Below are 17,810 nucleotides of genomic sequence, written 5' to 3' on the forward strand. Positions count from 1 at the left end.
CAAATTTTACTTACTAATTGATTTTTTTTATAGACAAGTATTTTTATTATATCTTAAATTTGAAGCACTCTGTTAAATAGTTTAGACGGCAAATTATTTTTAATTTTTTCTCTTAAACATTGTAATTTTATATTAGGGTTTGATCGTCAAAAAATTTATTTACAACTATTAAGATTTTTATCCTATCAAATATTGTTTATAAAAGAACTTATAATTGCACTTCAACTATTTATATCAACATAAAATCAGCTTGTGATAATTATGTAGCAATATTGATTTTAGAATAAAGTAAATTTTAAATAGTTTTCATTTAACGTGAAAACAATATAAAGGAAATTTTAGTTTTTCATTTGACACTCCCAAAAAAAAAAAATAAAACTGCAAAATATAGATTAACTGGAAATCTGTAAGTAATTTTCTTTTGTGAGTGTCGTTGTTTATGGAGCACTTTGAAGAAAAATATAGAAAAAGAAAAACTTATTTGAATCGTGTGAGCACAAAAATTCTGTATGTTTTTACTTAATGTGATTTGCTTTGGAATTTGCTTTTATTTTGATTCCCTTCTTTTAAATGCCACAAAAAAGCAAGCTTTACAATTAAAAAAAAATGCTGATTTATAAATTTATTTTGTGTAATAATTGTATTTATTTGTTAGATATTAAAGTTTAGTAAAAGAACTGGAGAGCTGGGTTTATTTTAGGACTTAGAAGAGTTCCAAGAGGAACTTATTAACAAGTATGGTTTCTTCTGTCCAAAACTTAAATCTTAATCTCCTTGAACTGGGCAGAAGAGGCTTCCTCTTGTACAAGGATGATGCCAACAAAGTTGAAACCCATGGATGATGGAAAAATCCTCGAAAGTTGCTAGGATATGTAGCTCTTTCTCATACCAGAGAAAATATGACAGTTCTCTTTGAAAAAAGTCGAGACCTGCATATGCATTGTGGTACTGGGTTCGATTCCCGGTCTTGGGCTTGGATTTTATTTAATGGTTAAATGAGAAATAGTCAAGTACGTTTGCTATTCGCCTCCGTCCACGACACCTAGTGAATGGTAGTTGGACGTTAAGCCCCGCCTGAAAAAAATAGGCGATTACTTTTTTTTTTTTTACTTTGAAAAAAGTCTTCGTATTCCGTGTAGCTTCTGGATCATTGGCGTTATGAGTAACCCAGCCTAGCAATGAAGACGAGATTTATACGTGGTCATCTTTTAGGCTATGCGTAAAACACACAAAGGATGTTGCAGAGATTATTGATGCTTGTAACAGAAAAATTCTAGCTCATCATCATCATCACTTCCTTATAAATTTTTTAGGTACTATACACTTTATAGACACCTTCATTTGGCTTACAAACAACTACATTTAGGTGTGATCCTGGACATTTTAGATTTAGCAGTTAGCTAAGGCAATCGCTAAGGTAATCACCAGGATTGGCCTGCGTTTCTCTTACAAGCAAAGCAATCATTAATTCTAGAACTTGGGTGTATCTTCATTCAATTGAATACAGTCTGTTTGTATTGAAATACACTATTTTTTTAATAAGACCAGTAAAGTATGCTTAAGAAACTTCAAATTCTTATGTGCATCAATCCGCATTTCGAGAGTTTTTTTTTTTTTGAATGAGTTTGGAACTTGTAAAGATCGAAGTCAAGAAACCAAAAGGAACTGCCATAATTCCCCCCCCCCAAATAAAAATCTCGTTAAGAAACATATTTCTGATTGAAACATTAAATTATTATTTGTTTAAACCAAGTCCAGTTAAACATTGAAACCAATTTCACCATTTCAGATTCAATGATTTAAAATTTATTTAAAATAATTAATTTAGCTTTCTTTACTATTTGCTTAAAAAAATGCATTTTAAAAGATATTGTACAGTTGATTACAAATTATTTCACATAGAAGTAATTATAATTAAAATCAGAAATCCTAATGTTTACATCGATCAAGTGTTCAGTGCCAGCAAAATGGCGGTATTAGAGCTTGTGTGAAGAATAATTGAATTTTTTTAAGAAAGAAAATGTAAAATAATGTGTCAAGGACAAAACAAAAGCATGAATAATTTAGTAGTTTGGACTACTTTATTGGTAAAGCTTACATCTTTGAGTAGTTATTAAATATTTCATTGGCGATCGATGTGATACTACAACGTTGAAATTTCAGACGAGGAATTTCAACTTATAAATTAACTAATCTACTGTAATTAATCTAAAATATAAACATTTACCAGTATTATTTTTTTAAAAACAGTAATCTTGACTCAAAGCTATTCTACATTTAGGTGCAGAACTTGTTCGTGAAGGTTATCCAATTTTCAACCCTGAAGAGGGACAATATTTAGCCGATTGTAAGTAAATGACGGTCAATTTTAAGCTTTCTGTGACCTTTGTTCGGTTTGTTATTCACACATTTTTAAATACAATTCTAGCATTGGGCGAGCCATTAATTAAAGGATTGACAGAAGTTGCACAGTTGAGGCCGAAAAATCCAGTGGTACATTTAGCTAATTACCTGCTATCTTACGATGGTCAAGAAGATGTTGGAAAGGTTCGTAAAGTAATTCGTTTCACCATTGTGACGAAACATAGTTGAATTTAAGTGTTATTTATAAGAGAAATGTCCGTATTTTGGGATTTTGTTTTCCTCAATTAATGTACGATTTGGCCAAACTAGGAAAACATTTCTTACCTCAGTCAAATTCAATGATCACAAGCTTGTGTTGTAAAGTTTGATAATTTTTAAACCGCACGTCGAACAGACAAATTCGTTGAAGGAAGTCATTTTCGTCAACTATCTCTAGTTATGGATATACCAGAATTCAGTGCTGTCAACGTAGAATTCTGTAAAAATAACATATACTACCTTTAAATCTTTCGCTGAAAAAATTGTTTCATATACAGTAATTTCTAATGTTTTTGCGTAGTACTTTATGGTTCCATCGTCTAAATCCTAATTTATAGTATCGAAAGTTTAAAAGAAATGGTACCAATTGAATTTTGAAAGCAAGAAATAAGAGGTCTTGAATTTGTGTTCTATTACTAGCTGCAAAGATGCCTAGGTAGCTTTTTTTTTTTGGGTCAGATAATAGGCAGGCTCCTGTCGTCTGATTTCAACCTATATTCTACACGTTCTCTCTAAAGTGTCATTTCATTGTTATGAATAAACTTGATACCAACTAAGTATTAATAATAATTACATGTATACCTAGAATTACTAATTTTCAAAAAGTACTGACCGATAATTTCACTTTACTGAATAGGACTTTGTGAGTTTTTTGTTTTTAGAAAATAACTGCTTTAACGTGTATAACATATAATGTATACGTAAACAGCTGTTAGAGGTAGTTATGTGAATTTTCACAACATATTTTGAATTGCATTTAACAAAGCTTTTCCGAGGGGCTGGAGATTTTGGCTCTTCTTTAAGTTGTAAGATCTTCACGAAAATTTGTTTTTTTATCTTGTGATGTCTGCTTCAGTTTTAATCGATACAATAATGTAGAATTTTAGACAAGAGAAAATGTCAGATTCATTAACAACTTGTCTTTTGTTCGAACATTTGTGTGTTTATGTTTCGAGCTGTACGTATTTACTATATGGTCAGCAGCTTGTTCTTGCTTTGGTGTTCATCTTTATCCAGACACATTACAGTAACCACTAAATTGGTTTCTGCAAAGTTTTTAAATATTTTTTTATAACCACTTGAAACAATAGATTTCATTAAAGAGTTAGTTCTTGATTGTGACTGTACCACCATCATTATGCCGTCTAGGTATGAATCCCAGGCTAAGACTTTTTGATTTTTAATGTGGACATGTTTACTGTCCCAAGAAATCGCATTATCTGCACTTTTCTTTTTTAGGAGTTATCTTTCGAAAACATTTCCGAAGAAATTTTTTTTCTTGTTCATTCTTCTCTTGGAGTTTCTTTAGTAAATTTTAGTAAAAGTTATTTCTTCATTATCAATAATCTATTTAGCAGAGACGGAGTATAAGCTGTGCTGAAGAATTGAGAGTGAAGACCGAAGGAACGGGAGAGCTGCAAGACAGTCAGGATGTGCCACCACAAACGCCACCTTTGGACGTGAATGAAAATGAAGAGTCCCTGCAAGAAGGCGATGAAGAGCAGGAGAATATCAATGAAGAAGACGATACCGGATCAGATATTACCGTTGATGAACCTGTTTTTAAAACAGTGAATCGGGTGAGTATAACTTCTTGTTCTTTCTTTCATTTATTTATTTTTATCAATGTACGCTTTTGTCCATGTCTCATCCTTGTCTGAATGTTTGTACCGTTGTCGATTTGCAACATTCTTCAAATTGTGAATGCACTTCTTTTTTTTCTCATCTTTTTATCATCTTCTAGTATTTATCCTTCTATCACCTTGTCTTCGCAATACTAGGATATGTCACAAATAAGTCGGATGGTGATGTAGGGTCTAGTTCTAACATGAGTAAATTAAAGAAAAACAATATAATAGAAGAAAGGCTACAGTATAGAAGTAGAAGTAATTTCTTGAAATACGTTAATTAAAATGAAAGTAACAATTCAAGATTAAAATAGTTTAGTTTAAATCAGCTTGTCGAATCAGTATTTTGTGTTTTAGATAAAAACATTTGGGAGATTTTCATAAAGAAGTTATATTTGTCTAGGAATAGGCGAGTAGTACTACGTAGTAACTAAAATAATTTTTTCGCAACTTTGACTTAAAAAATTGATTCGTAGAAGGTAAAAAACTTTTTACAAAAGAAAACAAAAGGATAAAAATAAAAACGTGAAATAGCCTACAGGATCGTGAACAACGTAAGCTCCCAAGTATGAAGAAGTCAGTGAATCTTTAGCTAATACCTAATGATAAGAAAAACGTGGGTTGCTATGTTCCTAGAACATACTACACACTCTTAAACATTTCACGTTTTAAATTCTGTGCTACATGTTAAAGTCTGTTATGATTACCTCAGAGCTACCACATGTATGCATCAGGACATAAAGCTAGCAAAGAATGTCCTCTTTGAAATTATTGGCACATACAAAATGGCCGGAACAAGTTATTCTGTGCTAAAAATCAAGCGGGATGAACTAGCGAACAAAAAAATTATAAATGAAGACTAGCTATTTACACAAAAGCCGATCAGAAATGAATTTTAGTCCCAACTTTGTTCTTTAATCTATTTTCGTAAGCATATTTAGCCCTAAGAAGGGCAGATCCACAAAATTTCGTATTGTGTTTCGTAGTGAATTACTTAGTGGAAACACATCATCCGCATCATCATTTTGTTTACTTTCCTTTTTCAATTTACATCTCGTAACAAGTAAATATATAATACATTAACAAAATAAATTAAATGAGCTTATCCAACGATGGCCATCATGAGTGTGATCATTCAGGATACTGGTGGCGAAGGGACTACGAAGGATTCCCTTTTCTCTACGCAAGACATCGGGTGTTTAAGATTTCGAGAAGAATTCAAGTGGAAAGTAGTTTGCTAAAGATTGCTGCTTATGAGGGTTGATGAAGTCTTGGGCGAGTTTGGAATGAAATTTGGAACGAGATTTAACTAGATCAAGAACAAAAGAGATGTTCAGGTCAGTTTGAATAGTTTGTGATTGCTAACGTTAAGGTGCATTGTTGGTAGTGCGTAGGATTTTCGATTGGAAGGATTGTATTATGCGGTCGAGATTGGAGCGCTTAGCAATATCGTAAGTTTTAATTCCTTATGTCCAGATTAATGCTAGAAGGGCTGCGTAGAGTTTCTTTTTCTCAAATAGAATCTATTTGGATTATTTGTCGAGTAGTAATCATCATTTTTAAGTTCAGTGCTTGGCTCAAATAATGCACAGCGAAGCTTCAGTGAGATAAAACAAAAAAAAAAAAAATATATGCAATTTTAAAGCACTTGTCTTTTTAACGATCGGGTTGTCGCAGGCTACTTTTGTTTTAGTATGATCATGGTTGTTTTCAGGATGAACATGGCCAGAGTATGTTACATTTTGCAGCTGCTAGAGCTCATGGTCGTAATGCCATGTTCCAGTTGCTACAAGAAATGGATGGAAATGTTGGCCTTAGGGATGCGCTATATAGAACGCCTAGGGATGTAGCTAATCAATTGGACATACAAGATAATGTGAAGAGTATTGACAAGTATGTGGTGTCATTAGCTGCAAGAGGTAAACATATTTAAATTAATTCGAAATTTCAATTTAAATTAAATTCAAAACCCTGCTGTGGGGTATTCCCAGTTCTTCTGGATCCTTGAGGCTAATCCGAAGAAAACTTTGGGCCGGCACTAAAAGAAATCAAGTGTCTGATCACTTCTATAGATGGAAATTATAAAAAATTAGCCTAGATTCTGCACAGATCAAAGTTTACTCCCTCAAAATGTATGCACTTATTCATCAGGCTAAATCTGTCTAGCCGTGTAAGGATTTATATGAAGAAATTTGTTGTGCTAGTTTATTTTTACACTGATAAGAATATTGTCGTTGAATAGTCATACATAAGTTAGAGTTATACTCAAAAGTTGCCCTAGAAATGGAAAAATGAACGCTCATATAATATTACGCAACTTTCATATTTCTAACCTTTACGTTTTATTCAAAGTCGAAATTTAAAATCATATTCATTTCGGTCTGGAGACCGACAGTGTACCGGAAAAAGTTCCGGTAGCAAATGATCTCAGATGTTGAAACTGCCCCTTAAAAATAAATAAATAATACCATACATTCTACTGAAACAGTCCTCTTGAAGAAAGGCTATTCATGTGCCAGAAGTACCCGTAATAAATTTTTCAAGTTTTTCAATTCTTTAAAAGCATTTAGATTTAAATAGATTTTATTTTTATTTAACAGGTGAAGATGAGAAATTGAAAGATTTGATGGTTGAAGGCTATGATCATATTCTTGATGCTGAAGATGATGATAAAAACATTTTCGATATCGTCAGCGAAAGAGATAATGAATCTACGCTTAAAGTTTTACAAGGAATCTCGGCATTCGAGGTATCTTATTTTTTCACTTATCCCTTAATGGACGAATTAAATGTCTAATTTGAATGGGGTGATTAAGCAATGTTTAATTTGTTTTATTAATAAAACAGAAAAAATGTGTGTAAATGAATTGATCGTTTTCCTAACTAAAGATCTCCACCGACTGATGTTTACGAAAATTATATATTATATCAATATTATAGACTTAATAGAATGTTTCTACTTATTATATTACTTTTAAACAGTTACGCAGCTTAATTCTGAGCATTTTTAGAAAACTATTACGATGTATACATTTTGATCAAGATAAAAACGCATTGTATATTGCTTAGCATGCTTTATTTGAAATTGAATGTACTTAGCTTCAAAGCTATTATAAAATCGACTTAGCTCCCATTCGACTATACTTTTTATGCTCTCTGGTAAATTTTCTAAAAATTTAATAATTTTATGAAAGGAATACAGGAATACGATCCTGAAGAATTAGAAAGACTGAAGTCATCCCATAAGAGAATTGGATAGTGGAGTGAAAATTGCAGATAGAAGCTTGGAGTTCTTGGCAGTTTCTCTCAAACTATCACGACTTTACCTGAAGAGGATAGTGACTTATGATGATAAATGATGAATTCTTGTGATAGGTAGCCAATGATTGGATAGCCAACCATTGGAAAGGCATTCTGGGCAGTTTAAGAAGGAAATTTGAGGTTTTTGTTCTGCGGTTTCTGGAACTCATACAATCTTAATGGTCTTTCCATAAATTCTGCCGTTTAATTCCAACAATTGAAGACAATCGTCAACTTATTTTGAGCTAACCAAAATAATAACTCAAAATGTTCCAATATTTTAGCGTAAATATCGCATATTAATTATTTTTCATTTGTTACAGGAAAGAAGAGAAAAACTTCATCGAGCTATTAGATTTGGTAGCTGGCAGGAATCTGTAGAAGCGTTAAGAGGAAGCGAGTGTCCCAGACGATTGGCCACGGCTAAAAATCAACAGGGTAGATGTGCCTTGCATGTGGCTGTATTGACTCAAAATGAAAACATTGTTGAGCACATTGCGAAAAAATATCCTGCCACGCTACGTGTTGGAGATAATGTAATTTTGTTTTTCCAATATTTTGTTAACATTCACAGAATGTTGTATCGAAAAACATGTGTACTCAAATTATCTGAACGTCATGCACATAGTTCTAATTAATTTTTTTCTCGGCCATTTCGAAAGATTCCCCTATCACTTTTCAGGATATTTTTAAAACAGGAAGATGGGCCTTACATGGTTGAAGCCATTAGAAACCTAACCTTTCAACCCTTCATAGTTACGATATTTTGGTTTCTCTTTTAAAAGATAGATTAAATTTTAAAAAAATACTCGTATTATTAATAAAGCAGAAAAGAGATTTCATTATATTAGTTGACTAATCATGCCAGATGCGTACAAGAAATTAATGAAATTTTTAATTTGTGAAGTGCTTTTCTTCTGTAGTTAATAAATTTTTCAACTAAATGCATCGGAATCTTGGTATCGGAGTTTTGTTATCCAGATTTTATTATTCTTCGAAATTACTCACATTTAAGCGTAAAAATAGCTATTATTACAACCAGGGCCGGATTTTCCTATAGGCTAACTAGGCTTCAGCCTAGGGCCTCAAGATCAAGAGGGGCCTACATTCAAATTGTTAGCAAAATTAAAATTACACTATTCTAAAAACAGTGGACACTAAAACACTTGTTTTAGTGATGTATTTTATTATCTCTCATGCAATTTACAAACTCAAAAATGGGAGGTGAAAGGGCCTCCATAAGTGGAATAGCCTAGGGCCTCTTTTCATCTAAATCCGGCCCTGATTACAACTAATCAAAGATACTTTCTGAACACGCCAATAGTCATCATAAATTATAACAAGAAAACGTGAAAACATAATTGTTACTCCTTCAACTAAAACTATATACTTTTCATGGAAATTTTTTTATCGTAACATGGTTTTTACTTGATTCAGCTGGATCGATTTTTAGAAAACTATTAGGATAATAAGTTAAATTAATTGCATTTCATATCTTTTTAATGCATCAGTATTCTCAAGCAATGTATTATTAGTTCACTATTATAACTTGTGGTCTTTTAAAGATGCTGGGAAAAAAAAAGACATTACAGTGATTTGGATCAAAGCTTTCAATTTTCATGCAAATTAAAAGAAAAATATACCTTTAATAATTCTTTCTATTTTGATTGATTAACAGTTAATGCGTACTCCATTACATTACGCAATGGGTGTAGAAAAAGTAGAACCTCTTAGCAGAATTTTAATAGCTGCTGGTGCGCAAAGAGTTTTAAAAGATTTGGTAAGTGATTTTTTTTAAAACAAAGAAATACATTTCTTCTCGAGTAAAGTATCAAAAAATTATTTTGGTTAATTTACAGAAAGGACGACAACCCAGTTATTATTTTATGAACAAAACTGACATAAAAAAATTACAAGATGAAGAGGAAGCGTTAAGAGTGTGAATTTTAAAAACATAAAAGAAAAAGGGAAAACGATTTAAAAAACAAAAAAAACTATTTTTTTTAAATTTAGAAAATTTATATTTTTTAAATATATATAAATACAAACAGAATTGAGGAAAAATGGAAATAAAATTTAATAAAAATTTGTAAGATAAAAGAAAATATTGATAAATAAGCTTATAAAGTAATTGTCCATTTACCATTTGACCTCATCAATTTCTTGTCTTTTCTTACATCTTCCTGGGTATTCCCATCCTTCCGCAGGATCTAATCAAAAAAGACGATTTATACATTTTTTAGAAGAGGATTCCAGGTTATTCCTATTACTTACTTAATTCAGTCCTGTTGTCAAGGTATGTAATTCTAATTTTTTTTTTAAATATTTTCTTATATTGTGTACAGTAATAATCAAAGCATGTTGCTATCTCTATTTCTTCAATTTAACTAAAACTTTACGATACGTCTTGAGAAACATGTGGTTTGGTCTGCAGTGCTGGATAATATCACTGACTTTCATTTATCATTCCTAGGATGCTTAGTTTCTTGTTTAGAATTCAACATACAACTATGTTTCAGTTTGACACTACACTTGAGTCTTGCTACTCAGGGATACAGTAGGGTACAGTAAACATGATTAAAATCTGAAACCGATCATAGAATCAATAATCTTACTTGCTGTGACGGATAAAATCTTGCAGTATTACTTAAGGTTTACGAAAAAATTCATGTAAAATGAAGATATAAAACATATTATGAAACACTGAAACAAAGCTTCTTGGCTTTTATTATTAATTTTATACGAATTTGTATTAATATTCTACTACAAATAAACTAGTTAATAAATTTCCTTCGTGCATCTGAGTTATTAATAAATTCTAAATAACTTCAATATATGGTAGGGTTCACTATAATCGGTAATTTCATCTTCTGAGCTTCTGCATCGACTAATCAATCAATTTTCATTAAAAGAATTTCTATCTAAAACTCTTAAATATAAATAAATGTCCTTTTTTTTTTTTTGGAGACTTCGTCCTAATTGTGTATGTGTTAAGGTAAAAAATAAATTAATGCAGTAATTATTACCTTTATTAAATAACTTGAACAATGTAATCTGGCTGAATAAATCGATAGTTTACTGTTGATAATTGTCGAACGATATCTAGTATTTAAATTTTTGAGCAAAAGTTACCACAAATTGAAATTGTGGTATATATATATTTAATGGTTACTTCGATACAATATATGAAAACGATGTTAGACGCATACATTGTGTGTGATACCTTCAAGTTTGATGTTAAAGATGTCGCACTAGATTAGTTTGGAGAGACGAGCGACAAAGCGAACTACCCTCGTACATTACTGAAATCGTACTGAAGGGAAACAGTTTTTACAGGTATATAAATATATGGATGTTTAGTGCTATCTCGTGGCGAATATTTGAACTAACTATTTTGGGTATTGAGATAAAAAGAGATGGTTTTTGAAAAATGCAAGTAAAAACTGTGTTTGTAGCGCTTCCTGGGAGAGGCAGCATGAACTAAAGTTGATTAGTTAATAATTTTCTTTGTTTATTTTAATTACACTTTCTGTGTGTGTTTTATAAAAAAGTCATTATGGCAATTAGATGGTATTAGGTAAGTGTTAATTAATGATACCGGAAGTGAGCTGAAATAAATTGTTTTCTTTTAGAGAATAATGACAAAAAAAGAATCTTCCTTGTCGAGTGTGCGAAAGTATATCCAGGCTATATAACTAAGTGAAGTTTACAGACCATTTTTGGCAAACATCTTTTCTTGGATCAATAGAAGCTCAAAAATGGGGATTTTTTCCAACGCTTTTTAAAAATTTAACCAACGGTGGGGTTACTTCGATAAAATGATTGAAAAAGATGTTAGACTAGACAGGCGCATACATTTTGTGTGATACATTCAAGTATGATGATAGAGATGTCGCACTAGATTAGGTTTGTTTGGAGAGACGAGCGACAAAACGACCTACCCTCCGGCATTGCTGAAATCGTACTGAAGAAAAACTGTTTTTACAGGTGTATAGATATATGGATGTTTAGTGCTACCTCGTGGCGAATATTTGAACTAACTTACCATTTTGGGTAATGAGATAAAAGAACAAACAAAAAAGGTTTGTATAATGCACAATACAGCATTCAAGTTGGTATGAGCATTCAGCGTAGCTCCTCAGAGATTCTAAGCGCCAGATGTTTCATACTGCAAAAATATCTGTGTTCAACTTCTTATAAAAAAAAAAAAAACACTTCGAAAGAATATCTCAAAAGTGCTGAAACCAGTTTAAATAAATCGCCTAATTAGATGGAAAAAGTACGTAAAAAGATTGTAGGGACCCCACCCTCAAGAGACGACTTGTAGATAGATAACCTTAAGTAACCCTTTTTAGAGATGTTTAACCTACAATAAACACACAGTGTGTTAGAAATAGTGATGGGCAGAACGAGTCCGTCTTTGGACTCGTTGGATTTGAATCAGTTCCAGGGTTGGAATCGATTCCAACAACTCGTTCACCGATTCCGGTCTCTGTACTTACCCTATGCATTAGTAAAAATGTCACGCAATTTATTAAAAAATATCATTAAATGTTAGCTTTCCCAGTTAATAACAAAACTATATTTCTTTAACACACATTGAGTACTATCCCTAATTTCCAATTGCACTGATAAATATAAAATTAACAACGTAACACAAAAATTAACATAAAAATAGACTAGTCAATTATAAAAATTAAAGCAATGCTGTTTAGTCATTATCTAGCTTGACCACTGGAAGACTGGAGTTAACGTGCTTCAAGAGGATCCAAGGTAGAGAAACGGAAATGGGTAGGAAATTATTCCCATAAAAAAAATTCTAACCCTTCAAGCAAAATGATAATTACTCATAAATAAAGAAATATTTATTTACTAGGACTTGTATATCAAGCTTTAAAAATATTATCTTATTATCTTACGAAAAGAAAAAGCTGTGTGCTTAATCTTTAACATAGCGCTGGACACTCTTATTCTTATCTTCATTGGGTAAGTTTAACCGTGTACATGACCGTGAGACAGTCAAAGTAACACTGAGCCAAAATTTAGTATTACCTAATTGGTTTACTTACTGCAGTATCCCTCCCACTCTATCACCAATTTCACAAACATTCATCGATTGGAAATAATTTTTAGTTAAATATTCGTTTTATTTGAATACAAAAAACATTATAACGCTTTCTTAAGATGATTTTAATTTTTAAAATTTGTTTTTGTCCATTACTCTTATATAATACGAAGAATTTCAAATAAAATATAATATACAAACACAATGATCTAGTATGCAGGTGGAGTCAGTCCTCGTTACCATAGCAATGGAACCGTTAAACAACTCCGGTTCCAGCTCCAGCAATTTCTATTGGCTAGATTCAGTGAACGAAAAAATGGAACGAGTCCGGTTTCAAAAGGATTTAAATCACTCCGGATTCGACTCCACCAACTCCAGTGGATTTAACCAATGAAAATGCTAGAGCTGGGCCGGAGTCGTTTAACGGTTCCGTTGTCATGGTAACTACGACTGACTCCACCTGCACACTAGATCATTCTGTGTTTGTATATTATATTTTATTTGAAATTCTTCGTATTTTATAAGAGTAATGGACAAAAACAAATTTTAAAAATTCAAATCATCTTAAGAAAGCGTTATAATGTTTTTTGTATTCCAATGAAACGAATATTTAACTAAAAAATATTTTCAATCGATGAATGTTTGTGAAATAGGTGATAGAGTGGGAGGGATACTACACTAAGTAAACCAGTTAGGTAATACTAAATTTTGGCCCAGTTTTACTTTGACCGTCTAGCTGACATGTACACGTTCAAGCTTACGCCAATGAAGATGAGAGTAAGAGTGTCCAGCGCTAAGTTTAAGATTAAGCACACACCTTTTTCTTTTTGTAAAACAATAAGATAATATTTTAAAAGCTTGATATTCAATTCTTAGTTAATAAATATTATGAGTAATTATAATTTTGAAGGGTTAGAATTTTTATGGAATAATTTCCTACCCATTTCCGTTTCTCTACCTTGAATACTCTTGAAGTAAGTTAACTCCAGTCTTCTAGTGGTCAAGCTAGATAATGACAAAACTGCATTGCTTTAATTTATATTTGACTAGCCTATTTTTGTGTTAATATTTGTATTACGTTGTTAATTTTATATTTATCAGAGCAATTGGAAATTAGGGATAGTACTCAATGTGTGTTAAAGAAATATAGTTTTGTTATTAACTGGGAAAGCTAACATTTAATGATATAATAATATAATAAATTGCGTGACATTTGTTCTTATGTTTAATCGTTCCAAACCTTCTGCTGCCTCATTTTCATTTTTATTTGCCTAAATTTTTTGGGGCGGGGCGGAATCACTTTTTTTAAAAATAGGGATTTGAATCAACTCGTTCCACCATCGGACTCGTTCCAATGGAACGAGTCCGCTCAAATAGCCCATCACTAGTTAGAAAGAGAATACATATAAGGAATTACCGATTAAACTATTTCAGTTTTTTCTATTCCCTATACCTTCTTTTCTCGAACAGTTTCTTGGTCTGCTTAAAAATCATTATTACCCTACACGATCATACCTGGTTGGGTTTTGAATGACGATTGCCACAACTGCAGCTACCACTATGGATTTCTTTCAAGTTTTAAAAGTTTGTACACACTAATATACGGATATCTTCCAGTTTTTATTATTTTATTAGTAAAATTTAATGAGGATTCTACTAACTAAATCTATTAACTTGATTTTCTTCTTTACCATGTGCATTGTCATACATGCATGAGTACCGGTTAGGATTAGCAAATAGTACAAAAACTTTTTAACAATGAATTTCAACTAGTTTTTTTTTCTTTGTCCTCGAAGAATTCAACATTCAAGCAAAAACCAAGAGTATAATTTTCATTGTAAACTTTAGAATATTAAGTACACTGAAAAGAAATTGTCTTTATTCTATCCTCTGTTACTTACAACAAGTCGTTTCACGAATTATGTAGATAAAAATCTTATTTTAAAGTATGACCTCATAATGCTTCTAGGGGAGACTCTTTTGTACATTTACTATTATTTGTAGGTATTCGTTGTATTCAGCAGTTTTTTCCAGTCTCTTCGATTCCTCAGCAATGTAGATCTAATACCTTATGGAATAATGCGTCGAATTCGAAAATATTTCTTAGTTAATCTCTAGTTGAATGCCTTCCATTACTTTTTATAATAACATTCTACTAATATTGAGACTAACCTAATAAATTTCTTACGACTCCCAGCTGTCGAAATGACATCAATCGATCTTGATTACTTTTATCACTAATTTATATGCAAACAATAGTTAATTTTATTTTATTCCTTTCAAAATTGTGTAAACAACGAAATTTACTAGCAGTATATTGTTGAGAAGATCTTTGGTTTTTTTTTTAATTAAAAAGACTATTTTGTTTACATTAGTTTATAGCACCAATATAGGTTATATATACGATACCATATGATTGTATCGGACGGATATACGCTAAAAATATTTTCTTTTTTTTTTCTTCATACACGAAAATATGATATCGCGATGAAAACTTAACTTGATTTGGAAAATTTGCAATACTTCTAATTAAGGATCTAGAGGAAGGGGGAGGGGAAAAAAAAGACTACGATAAAATCGATATGTGCTCTTTGAGTGGCATCCCCGCTTTAAATTTTAATTTTATTCAAAATTAACTGTTAAAACAATTAATTATTTTTTTGGTTTTAATCATAATTGTTTATGATTTAGTTTTTTTCAACTCCTTACATGGAATATTTATTACTCGTTTTTTGAAAGAGAAAAAAAAAATGTTTTAAATTAATCGAACAAGTTATCGAGTATATTCGTAACTATTTTTTACATTCAAACAAAAAAATATATATTAAAAACACAAATATATATATTTTTTAGATTTTTACAAATTTATTATTTTTATCATTTATATATTTTTTTCTCTTTGTACTATACAGTTGTTGACAAAAGTGTATTTTTGTTTTTAATAAAGAACAGAGATCTTTTTTTTTTTATTTAATTTTAAATTTATATTTTACTTATAAATCTTATACTTTTAAATTTAAACAAAGGAGAAAAAAAAAATGCAAGAAAATGTGAAGTAAGTAAGAAAGAATACTTTTCTCTTTTTTGTCCCCACAATTATTACTTTTATCAAAATGTTATACACATAAAAGAAAGGCTATAAATTCCAATTTATAATACTCAGTGTAAACTTGAACTTTTTTTAATGATTTATTTAGAAGAAGGAAAAAATTTTTTTCCTATTCCTTTTGTATTTAGTCTAAAATTTAATCTAAAAAAATACGAAGCCATTAATTGATTGAAAATTAACAATAAATAAACTAAAATAAAAAAGCAATTTAAAAAAACTTTTGATGAACACACTTCAAAAAAACTATTTATTTTTTTTCCAAATCTTAATTAGGCATTTTATAACAAATAATTTATAATCTACTTTTTTGCCTTTATCTTCTTAACAATCCTTATTTTTTTAAATTCTAAATAACCATATATTTTACAATAAATTATTACAGTATGAAAAGATAGTCTAACATTATATTAACACTTACAATAGATTGTAATTGCTATTATTCAATTCTTCTTCTTAAAATATTTTATTTAAAAAGTGGATAAATCAGAAACCAATGTCGTATTCTTTTCTCGTGTCTATTACCACAGAGAGCCTAGGAGCTTAACAGCGTTTTCAGTTAAATTTGAACAGTCTATAAATATATATATCTCCAAACAGAAAGTACGAAAAATTGATGGATATAAACGATTGTACGAATGGGGGAAACAATGCTGAAAAATTATGCAAAATATTGGCTAGAAGTAGTTGTTTCAGTGAGGTCCGACAGTAAGTACACACTTGTCGGGACGATTTAGGAGCTATTTATATTAAAAAGGTACATTCCTACTTCGGCACCGTAGGTGAGAGAGAGAGAGAGATCAAAAAGAGAGAAGTCCATGCAAATGGTTGCTTTTCCGGTATAATGCGAAATTGTGTGGCGAGGAATCCGTAAAGAAAGAAAATTAGGGGAGCACTCCAAAATGGTCGGACGCTCCAAGTTGCGGTGGATCAATAGGGTTTTTAGTAGGCTTTTTGAAGGCTTTAAATAGCAGAGTATCCGTATTAATCAGGGCATTACTTACTGGAGGTCGCTGGATAGGGCAGACTGATGGACTGTCGCTAAAGAAGAGTTTTCCTTACATTATCTCCAGCATCGTAATGCATTACAACTGAAACAACCGTCTGTCTGTCTTTAGCCTACTGAAACTCAAAGTGAAGTAATAAAGTGCTAGTTTATTAAATTTACAGCAAAAAATAATGTAAAATGTTCCAAGAGGTTACTTTTTCCAACTAATAAGATGAAACAGAACCACGACTCTTACTTAAAACTCCTTTCCCCTAACAACAAGAAAGGGGTCATGCCCAAAAAATGACCCGCTTTTATTTTTAACACCTGAGATACTGCAGAAATTTAACTGAAATATTTGGTTTATTATAAACCAAATTGGGGAGCATTTTCTTGAAATTTCAAATGTTTTAAACGATATTTTCCTTCGAGAAGCACATTATTAAAAAATATATGTATATTGAATCGTTTATTAAAGATTTAATTTGTATTTAAATAATTAAGAATTACGTTGTTGACCATTTATAGAAATCAAATAATTAAAAAAATTCACTAACTTTAAATTTGTTAAAACTCTAAGACTGACACTTAAATGCAAGTTTTAAATGTTAATTTTGAAAAGTTTTCTACATTAAATTATAAACCCTTAATTTGGCTATTTAACAATCCCACTACTCGAAAGAATTGCATTCAGCATCAAGAAATTAATGATTCTTGTTACAAGATTTGACTAGTGAGAGGATTTTAATATTCGTGAAACTGCAGAGCATGTAAAGGTAAGACGTGAACTGTTAGCCTACAATGCTGCCCTGTCCAGACCTTATTTGGGTTCCGGAGTCAACATGGGTGACAGGACTGATCGCTAGAACCGGGATGAATCCTGTGGTACATTCATACTACTAATACTACAGGAAATATTTAATACTACTGGTATCCGAACCCTTTTAGTATTGAAAATGACCCATAAGTGAAGGCATTAAAATATGCAATAACGAAATTTTCATTTCTTTACTAGATGGCTAAAGATACTTCCAAGATTTTGATGAAGGTCAAATTTTGTATCTTTAGTTTAGAATTCTATGGGCCTATGTGCTTTGATCA

The 17,810-nt window shown here is 31.1% G+C and overlaps 1 protein-coding gene across 6 annotated transcripts in view; it reads left to right on the forward strand.

Annotated features, from left to right (window-relative positions):
* Positions 1 to 9,681, forward strand: part of LOC141446496 (uncharacterized) — a 112,230-nt gene extending 102,549 nt beyond the window's left edge. The window contains exons 16-23 of one of the 6 annotated variants that reach the window (XM_074113006.1): positions 2,282 to 2,347; positions 2,429 to 2,547; positions 3,978 to 4,202; positions 5,965 to 6,169; positions 6,851 to 6,999; positions 7,874 to 8,086; positions 9,229 to 9,330; positions 9,410 to 9,681. In XM_074113006.1, coding sequence (XP_073969107.1) covers positions 2,282 to 2,347; positions 2,429 to 2,547; positions 3,978 to 4,202; positions 5,965 to 6,169; positions 6,851 to 6,999; positions 7,874 to 8,086; positions 9,229 to 9,330; positions 9,410 to 9,493 — 1,163 coding nt within the window. In that variant the 3' untranslated portion in view covers positions 9,494 to 9,681. Of the gene's footprint in view, positions 1 to 2,281; positions 2,348 to 2,428; positions 2,548 to 3,977; positions 4,203 to 5,389; positions 6,170 to 6,850; positions 7,000 to 7,873; positions 8,087 to 9,228; positions 9,331 to 9,409 lie in introns of those variants that run through there. The other 5 variants (XM_074113008.1, XM_074113007.1, XM_074113009.1 and 2 more) reach the window with 5 other exon arrangements.
* The last annotated feature ends 8,129 nt before the right edge of the window (positions 9,682 to 17,810 follow it).

Source organism: Rhodnius prolixus, unplaced genomic scaffold, assembly GCF_049639745.1.
Source record: "Rhodnius prolixus isolate KJV_2025 unplaced genomic scaffold, Rpr scaffold_7, whole genome shotgun sequence".
Lineage (NCBI taxonomy): Eukaryota > Metazoa > Arthropoda > Insecta > Hemiptera > Reduviidae > Rhodnius > Rhodnius prolixus.